At 38.7% G+C, this 10,354-nt stretch overlaps 1 protein-coding gene across 1 annotated transcript; it reads left to right on the forward strand.

The window, feature by feature from the left end:
- LOC109823732 (ultraviolet-B receptor UVR8) lies at window positions 906–5,909 on the forward strand. The gene is made up of 6 exons (XM_020390088.1): window positions 906–1,271; window positions 2,085–2,415; window positions 2,493–2,842; window positions 3,161–3,562; window positions 4,251–4,635; window positions 5,311–5,909. The coding sequence occupies exons 2-6, from the start codon at window positions 2,197–2,199 to the stop codon at window positions 5,551–5,553; spliced, it is 1,599 nt and encodes a 532-aa protein (XP_020245677.1). The 5' UTR covers window positions 906–1,271; window positions 2,085–2,196; the 3' UTR covers window positions 5,554–5,909.

The raw sequence follows: 10,354 nt of genomic DNA on the forward strand, positions 1-10,354 counted from the left end.
ACATTATACATGCATGACTTATTTTCACTTCGGTTCCCCAAGCTTTACCCATTTCGCCCCCTTTGATACCACGAAGTATTTTTTTAACACTTTGTTACTTCCATTTCATATTCCTACCCTCCATCGAATTTTATTAGATTTTTTATTAAATTCCTATTATATTTAGATTAGTGGCGGATGTATAAATTTTATGAAAAGCGGTGTTAGTATATAATTAATAATAGACAAGTTTGCAATCATTCTCAAATTGATATCGTTTATTGAAAAAGTAGGGAACCACATCAATAGTAACACTACATGTCGGAGCTTAAATGCATAATTGCAGAAGAAACAACTGGATTTAAGTGCACTGTTAACCACATGGTCAAATCAAATACAATATCAGCTAACAGATTATTGTGTGAGAGTTTTTTCTCATGGTGTCAAGTCAGATCATGAGCAAAGCGTGTCACATGACACTAGCCTAAGTTGAATCCACTCTGATTCAGATCTATTCCACACAATTGCTAATGATATATCAGTAAACAATGTACCTCATATTAAGAACAAGAGATAAATTTAACAAAAAATCTAACGAAATCCAAACGAGATATCAAGTCAAAGTAAAATAAAATTTAAACTTTTAGGGATGAAATTGTTAAAAAGCACTTTGGAAAATCAAATGGAACAATGGATAAATTTTGTGGTACCAATAGTGAAAAAAATAACCCACATACATGTGATAAGATGATCAATCAAGATAGGGGGAGGGTTTGGACGGAGGGGGTAGAGAGAGAGGCAGAGTTTGCGCTCAACCCCTCACCGCGGTTAAATCCTCACCGCGGTTAAATCCTCCACAATTGACGTGGCAACTCCACATGCGTATATATTGGGAAAATCTCTCAGCACCCTTCTCATAGCGGACACCTCATCTCTCCTCCTCCCCTCTCTCTCTCTCTCTCTCATAACTTTTGAGAGGAAAATTAAAGAAAGAAAACAGAAACAAAGAAAGAAGAGGAAAATCCCAACAAATTCTCTCTCCTCTTTCCTCATTTCTATCCTCTTCCTTCATAAATTATTTGATTCTAGTTCTAATTCCAATCGGAAACCAGATAAATCCAAGGCCCAAAGCTGAAACAGAGGGAGATAAGAGAGAGTAACTGACATATTTTGTTGGCAGATCAATGATCTCAGTAATGGACTTTGATGCAAGCTGTGATTTGATCTCTCCATTTGTTCATCTCGATCTGACCCGATCCATCCTCTGATTGTAATTATTGTAATTGTAACAAGTGGGTAGTTTTCTTTAATTTCTTATCTTATCTCTGTTTGCTAATTGTTACTGCTTGATGGCTTTTTGTTCATCGATGGATAGATGGTCTTTCGATCATTACTGGTTTTTGATTGATGGGTGTTTTAAAGTTTTGATTTTGTCATTTGGGCGTGTTCTGTTTTTAGTCATCGGGGACAAACTTATATGTTCTCTGTTTCATGGACTTGTAATTGATTTTTGCTACTTTAAATGAGTATGAAAGCGATCGGACTATTGTTTCATGAAGATCTAGTCATTATTGGCTATATTGATGGTGGTAGGTTGCACCATTTTGTTCAAGTTTGATCAATTTTGATCAATATCTGGTGGAAGGTGGGGGGTTGGAATTTGAGATTATCTGATGTTTAGGAAAAGTACGCTTTTTGATGTGGAATTCCTTTCTTTATTGGTGTCTTTAGGATGAAGAATATGCTTTAATTCAGTAATGGTATAATTCACATAGGATCCTTTGGTCCTTGATAGGCAATTCTGCTTCCTTATTTTGATCTATGTATGTATCTGCTTCGCCGCAAATGGATTCATCTTAAGCTAACTCTTTCAACTGTATCGGTCCCAATTTTCATTTGCTTCTCTCAAGTTGGTGAAGATCTTGCATTCTGCTGTAGCTTGATTATTTGTGCATCGGTGTATCTGACAAATTATTGCATGTAGCTTGCACATTTATTTTTGCAAACTATAAACATTGATGTTTTCGGGATCATTCATCTTGGGAATATGAATTATTGATTGGTCTTCCTCCATCTCTTATCTATTTTTGTTGAATTTGTTGTAGATTGGTTTCCACGATAGTTCTTACTGGGATTCAACTGAAGGAAGTGAAGTGAATTTCAATCTCCCATCTGATCAGACTTGGGGCACTGCTCGAGCTTAATTGCAGTGCCCAAATGGATGCCTCTACGAGCGGAGCCACTCCTTCAATTCACTACATTATAGACCAGTCCCTCTCTCTCGTCACTCCATTGCAGCAAAGCTTGCAACGAATCCAACGTCATTGCTTTGGTGATGCTCATCCCGGGGAATTCCCCCTTGCAACCAATCCTTCCATTGTTCTCCATGTCCTGACTGCTTGTGATTTGGAACCACAGGATCTCGCGAGCCTCGAGGCAAGTAACCAATTTCTATTTTATTCCATCATCTTAGAGCTGATAATGCCACTGATTGATTTTGCTGGTTATGTTAGGCAACATGTACATTCTTCAGGCAACCTGCCAACTTTCCCCCCGACTTTGAGCTTTCCATTGCGGAGCTTGCTGCATTGGATATGTGCCAGAAAAGAGCCATTTTTAAGCCAATGACAGAAGAAGAAAAGCTTAGCCTTAAGCAAAGGTGTGGCGGTTCTTGGAAGCTGGTGCTTAGGTACCTGCTGGCAGGTGAAGCGTGCTGCCGCAGGGAAAAGTCGCAGGCTATTGCTGGGCCCGGGCACAGCATTGCGGTCACCTCGAGTGGAGCAGTCTATACATTTGGCTCCAATAGCTCGGGCCAGCTTGGCCATGGAAACTTAGAAGAGGAGTGGAGACCGCGCCATATCAAGTACTTTTTACTATCTTAAATGCTTTATACTAACAACAATGGGGAGAAATTCCTAGGGAGGGCCCTCTATGGAATATCTTATACGGAGGAAGGAGAGGATGACACATGACATATCACTACTCACTATAGATGGACAGTAGTGATGTGTACTATAGATGGACACTAGTGATGTGTGCATCAAGATTCGTTATATGACAGGAGTCAACCTCTTCCTCCATATACAAAATTCTATGGAGGACTTTCTTTTGGATTTTTTTCATGAATCCAATGCACATTGTTAAGAAGAGCATGAAAATTGAAACATTTGCTCATTGGTAGATCATTGCAAGGCATCCGGATCATACAAGCTGCTGCAGGGGCAGGACGAACCATGTTGATAAGTGATGCTGGACGTGTTTATGCATTTGGTAAGGACTCATTCGGGGAAGCCGAATACGGAGCTCAAGGGGCAAAGCTCGTGACAACTCCCCAGCTTGTGGAGTCCTTGAAGGGCATTTATGTTGTTCAAGCAGCAATTGGGAATTTCTTCACAGCTGTTCTATCTAGAGAAGGTAGAGTTTATACATTTTCATGGGGGAATGATGCGAAACTAGGACATCAGACTGAATCAACTGATTTGGAGCCTCATCCTCTTTTGGGACCTCTGGAAAATATACCAGTTGTTCAGATTGCTGCTGGCTACTGCTATCTTCTGGCATTAGCATGTCAACCTAGTGGAATGTAAGTTTTTGTAACATTGTTATGTTCTTTCATTATCAAAATCTTGTAGTTCTCTGCTGATATATGGTGAAATTGCAGTTAAACGTACAAATTCCTGCATATTTCTTTTCCTTTTGCCAATAACAATAGATGTAAGTGATAGATTATCTTATTATTTTCAAGAAATACCTGATCAACTTCAACTGGCAGGAGATTGTTTTGAAATTTGGCTCAGTTTGTGATGCATCACCCTGTTCATATATTTGCTATTGGAATGAAAATCTGAGTTTTTGGATGTGTCATCTTGAATACATATAAATCTTCTAACACCGTACGAGCTCAAGAACACATGATACTTTTGATTACCATAACAACCATTTGTCAGCTACTTGAATATACTTGGGCCTCATAAATTGCCACTGTATCCTGTACTAGGTTGCTGGTGTGTTTTTGTTTTTGTGCTAAATGTTTAACAAATGATGTCTATACAACCTCTATCCCTTTGCCATCACCTCTATGCCTCTTGCTTGCTACAACCACCTTGGAGCAGCTTGACACATTGATTCCCATAGCTATATTAGTCTGTTTTGCTTTTCAATCTTTCCTCTTTTATCTTCCTCTATTGTACTTCTCCTCTTCTCCCACTTTCTCTCTATATATTATGTATCCGTTTTCTCTAGTTAATTGATGATGCTTGTTATTAATGCAGGTCTGTGTACTCTGTTGGGTGTGGACTAGGAGGAAAGCTCGGCCATGGTTCTAGGACTGATGAAAGGCATCCTAGGTTGATTGAAAAGTTTCAGACCTTAAATTTACAACCTATGGTAGTGGCTGCTGGTGCTTGGCATGCTGCTGTTGTTGGTCGAGATGGGCGGGTGTGCACTTGGGGATGGGGCCGTTATGGCTGTTTGGGTCATGGGAATGAGGAATGTGAGTCCATGCCCAAGGTGGTCGATTCCTTGAGCAAAGTCAAGGCTGTCCATGTTGCCACTGGTGATTATACCACTTTCGTTGTATCAGCTGAAGGAGATGTCTACTCATTTGGATGCGGAGAATCTTCTAGTCTTGGGCATTCTACTGCTGTGGAGGGTCAGGTATATGACTAATTTTTAAAAAATTCTAATGTTTACTTACCGATAGTTTCAACACAGACAGCAGTAATACTCATAGATCTTACTCCAAAGTTATATGCCATTATAGTTTGAACAACTGATAAAAGTGGCAGTGCTGTGTTCTTGGCATGCTTCCTCTCACTGTACATAAACTTGATTCCTTGTCTCAGCATGGTCTTGATTGCCTCCTCTGATCGACACCTCAAAATTTTTCCATATTGAACCTAGTGTCTTCTCAAAAATTGTGTTTATCCATTGTTATTTCTTGATAAAATCTCAATAATATTGTGATTTTCTTACATCAATACTGTTCGGGAAGCTTCTAATACATGCATTTCATGGGCAAAAAGAAAAGGAAGAAAAAAAAAACTACTGTATGATAATTTTGGCATGCCTGTTTATGCTTTTTACAATTTTACATAGCCAATTTGAAGGATTTTTTTTTTTCATATTGAATGACTATCCACTGACCGTGATTCCCTTTTAAAGCCGCACCTTGCCCAAGCTTGCTTTGGTCAAGTATCTGTCCCGAACTTGGGACATGGTTATGAGAGGTCTCAGTACTTCATTATAATAAAAAATCTTATTTAAGATAAAGCCTACAGATTTAAGCCTTTTGATTGAATGACTGCTGAACTGAATTGTTTCTGTTTACAGCCCAACAGGCATACAAATGTACTCAGTCCAGAGCTGGTGACATCATTGAAGAACATTGATGAGAGGGTGGTTCAGATTAGCCTCACCAACTCCATATACTGGAATGCACATACCTTTGCTTTAACACATTCAGGTAAACTATATGCATTCGGGGCCGGAGACAAAGGACAGCTTGGCATAGAACTTGTCGGTCAGCAAAGCGAAAGAGGAAATCCAGAACGGGTCGATATTGATTTAAGTTAACTCGAAAGAGGAAATACAGAACGGGTCGGTATTGATCTAAGTTAACTCTCGGTTCGTTCTCCATGTCTTACACCTCCCACAAGTACCCACATTGTTCATAAGTCCATTCCAAAAAGAGAAAAGGGGGGGAAACCAATCTCTTGTTCATTTGTAAATATGTTTTCATCGTGTCTAGTGCATACTCATAAAAGGGTAGAAGCTGGGATTGAACAAAGTACTCCATCCCTTGAACCATTTAACATTTTATTTCGTGTTGTTGGTAGGTTCCATATTTATTGTGTGCTTCAGATTTAATTTGTGGAATATTAGCTTTATCCCTAAATTGTCACTGGTGGCCTAACAAACATAATAGCTCACTTCAAGGTATGTTCTAATTTCTGTTTATGTAAATGCATTTACAGTATCATATAGCTCTAATTTCTCTTGCATCAACGAACTTTGATCTGAATGTAGTAATATCTCGTTTATCCTTTTATATTTTTAGAAAGCATTACATAAAACCTAACTAAATGGTTGTATTAAGTCGGTTTTGTAGCTCCCCCTTAAATCAGTTTTTGTCTAAAACTGTTTAGTTCTGGACCACCTCCTCCCCTTTGCGGAGCTAAATTGGTCTAGAGGCCTAAACTTGAACTTAAAAAAAAAAAAAAACAAGGCTAAATGGCATTTAAGTAACCTATTATTTCACCGCCTTTACACTTAGAATACCCTCCGTTGCAAGAAGTAATACTTTAATGCTCTAAGTTGTAAAAAAGTAGCACTTCAATATCATTGGTTGTAAAAAAATTATGGCACCTTTGTACCTTCTATTTGTTGCACAACATTTTTGTAATTGTGTTGACCTTATTTATTGTCATACTTTTTACTTTGCCTACCCTCCATCTTTTAATTAAAATTTACACTCATATTTTATTTAGGGGTATTTTTGTCATAACGGGGTTCTTTATTGGTATTTAAAATATTCTCACCATAGACAACTTAAGGTATTTATGTGTTACTTTTTACAGCTCACGACGTTTAAGACATTTAAGTGTAAATGTGGTGAAACAATAGAGTATTTAAGTGCCACTTAACCCCTAAAAAAATTGATTGGATTTTTGACCCGATTTAAGCTAAATAGAATTTTACACTCTTTAACCAGATTACTCTTTAACCTGATTAGTTTAGTAGTGAGAGTTGCCAAAATGGCCCTTGTTAGAATTTGGATACAGATGCAACTGTATAAAACTCCCAATTATTCCTAATAGGCCCTCTTAGAGATCGATGCCGAGAGTGGTCCATTTCCTGTCCATGGTTGGTCTGGTCAGTCCCTAGGCCTAACTCAGCCAAGCTTTATTTGACTGCACAGACGTAAGCTTTGATGCATTGTCAAGCTATAAAGGTTGTTGAATGGGATCCCCAAGTGGATTCTCAGCCCCCTGATGTAATGGACGCTGTCTGAGAGCGACGTGTTCATTTTTATATTGAGCGTTTTGGGCTAGATAGCCGATGCTAGTTTCCAATCACGAAGCATCTCTAACTTTGGTATATATTTAATTATGTCATGATCGGATTAATTAAGCAGATAAGAAGGATTACCAACAGTGACGTGTAGGTTAGTTTGCTTATCGGAAAACTGTAGAGTGCAAACTCTTCCATCGTCTAATTAACTTACACCACCTGCATTCTGTTTGCCTGGTATTGAGATTGTTATTTAGGCTTGCGTTGCCTCTCTGCTAAGTTTGCATCGAATATTAACGAGCTTGAATAATCTCCGAGTCTTGGTGATGACTTGTTATTTTCGTTCGTTCGCATGTGAGGTTCCTTATGCCAATGCGGTTGCCAAGTAGGGAAGAAATGTATACGGTATACGGATCGAGTTGAATATTTGATTCCTTTGCTGTTGGGGAAATTGATGGCCGGGTTTGAAAATGGAGGAGAGAGTTACGTCTCTTTTGGTGCTATGTTATCACTTTTTTAGGCTGCAAGCTTATCAATGTGATTGGTGACCTATGCTTGTATTGAACTATTTTATTAGTGGAGAGCGTGCGGTGCTAATACTCAATCACGCCCTTTGTTCAACATTATTATTTCGCCCGTAATCAGATCAACTGACCAAGTTCCATTCGTTTATGTGATTCGATCTCCGGAATAACGCGGTAAAACCAAAACTACCGTAATTCATAATATATACAGCAAGCTGTGTTTAATTCTCCGTTTTGTTTTGGATTAATAGTTAATAAAATGGAACAAAATCTATTATTGTAATCCGAGTTCTTTCTGTAGGCTTTGAGCACGCGCTCGGTTCGATCAGTTCAATTTTGATTAAATTGAACTGAGACCTATGGGTCGCTCCCGCTTAGACCGAACAAAACAAGATTGGGTTTGGTTTGGTGAATTTTGTCTGTTTGAGTTTAGACTTGGTTAAGGAAATGAGCTATCTTGGTTCAAAAAGAGAGACTGATCCAGAGATCGATGAAGGAACGATGCGAATAAGATGAAGCAGCTAAAATTTGAAAAAAGAAAACTCATGGAGATCGATGAAGGAAAGATACAAATCAGACGATCAAATAGCTAAAATTTGAAAAAGAAAAATTGTGGAGCAACGGAAACAAAGACTGCGGTTTAGAAAACTGAGAGACAAAACATATTCTAAAAAAGTTGGATTGTACATCCATCAGTTTAATCAGTTCTACCTAAGTAACGCTCTTCTCTTCCAACGAAAACATCGATTTGAAATTTGCGAGCGAGGAGGTTACAGCCAATAATAAGCTATGCAGCTTAAGATCGTGCAGCTGTATAAAATGACCACATTTTAAGCTCATGCAATTGTAGAATGATCACATCTAGAATATAGAATTTGCACGGGACTTTGTACTGGTTAGCACCAAATGGATAAAGTACAATCATCATATGAGAAAATAGGAGGAGGCCAATGGTATCTAGCTGTTATAAACCGTGACGTTTCAAAATTAAAATAAATTTTATATATTCTACAATAGCACTCATGAGTTCCTATCTCCACAGTTTGCAATTATCATATAGAGCACTGTGGACAACATGTCCATCTGTATCTAGATATAAAAGGCAAAAGAATTGTTACATGGGGCCGTCGTAGCGATGGTCACAATAACTTTGTTAACAACTTTTATTTCTTCGAATTTGAATCCGGATCAAAAGAAAAAAAAAAAAAAAAAAAAAAATCCCTTATTCAGTTAAGTATTCGATATTTATGACTTCTTAATTTCTAGCTTATAACCCAAGAAATATGTTATGTTTTGCATTGGTTCTCACTTTTCTTAAAAGAGGTTATGATAAAAGTATGATACGGACCCTGGTTACTGATATTAAATTTGCACCCAACAAATATCAACCATTACACCAATACACAAATCACAAAACTCAATGATCCAAGAGTTGACATCCATTAGGTGCACATTTAATATCATAGACAACCTCTATTGGATACTTCCTCAGTTGACTTGAATTCCTAGTGTTCATTGTAACAACAAAAGCATCGTGCATCACATAGTTATAGGCTTGTAATAACCAAAATTTGATATTAATTTGTGAGATGTGATCATATCTGACATGATAACCAAAATATGTTGTTTTTAGGCCTATGAAAATTATATTCGATTTCCAAAGGACATGTTAGAACATAAACTTATGACATTCATTTCTCATCATAACTTAAGGTTTTTGTGAAGTGTGTTGGGAATTTGACGCTGAAATCCCTAATGCAACGAAAAACGCAGAATAGAGAACAGTACACAAGATTTACGAGGTTCGGCAACTGCCTACGTCCTCGGGAGCCACACAGTTAATTTCTTATTTAATCTAACAAGAAATTACAAATTAAGAGCAAATCTCTAAACTGAGATTCCTCAAACAAACACTGTAGCTACAGTGTTAATACCCACAATAAAAAAACCCCTTTCTCTTTTCTCTCTCTCTTCTTAAATCCCCCTTCAATCACTGTTGAAAGGCTGGGGTTAATTAGAAAATCGCTGCTGCGATTTTAAGAGAGGGAACGCTGCTGCGTTTGGGGGTTTTCCGCCGCCAGAGAAAATCGGGGGAGAGGAGCAACCCAAACCCTAGGGCCTCGAGGGGGGTTTTATAGGGGATCACGACAGGATGGCGACAGCCTGTCGCCAGCCACGCGAGCGTCCACGCTCGACGCTGAGGTCGAAGTCGCCAGACGCGGACGTCGGAGTCACGGACGCGAGGGTCGGCATCGTGGACGCGAGGGTCGGAGCTTGAAACACCGAGGGTCGCGTTTGCTCTGTCGAGGGTCACGTTCTGCCTTCGCCACCATCGCGTTCGTCGTCGAATTCGCCGAGTCGACGCTCGCCTGCTCCAACCTGGAGCTCGCCGGAGCTTCGCCGGAGCTCCTCATCGTCGTAGGAGGTTGGTATCCACCCTCAACCTAACAAAGTGCACATCACCTTGGACGAAAAGTAAAAAATAGTTCCTTTTATATGATTGTTCTTTATAAAGTTGTGATTTAAGACATAATAGAACATTGCAATTTACCAAAAAAAAAAGATAAAATCCTTCCATTTATACCGGTTAGAAAAGGAATAATATGATCTAAAAAATGGTAATCGCTTTTACAAGAAGTATAGAAATTTCTCCTTGGTTATGGATAACTCGCTTGCTTGTGCGGTGTTCTCACTTTATTCCCTTGGAACAATCTTTGGGCCCATGGACTTGTTTTGGGGTAAAACCATTAGTATACGTGTGTAAGCACAAAAATATTGATGCTAAATGATTCACTCTATACTTGCCTCCTTCACTGGCCCAATGCTTCACCCCTTATTGG

The sequence above is a fragment of the Asparagus officinalis genome, chromosome 9 (genome assembly GCF_001876935.1).
Source record: "Asparagus officinalis chromosome 9, Aspof.V1, whole genome shotgun sequence".
NCBI classification, from domain to species: domain Eukaryota; kingdom Viridiplantae; phylum Streptophyta; class Magnoliopsida; order Asparagales; family Asparagaceae; genus Asparagus; species Asparagus officinalis.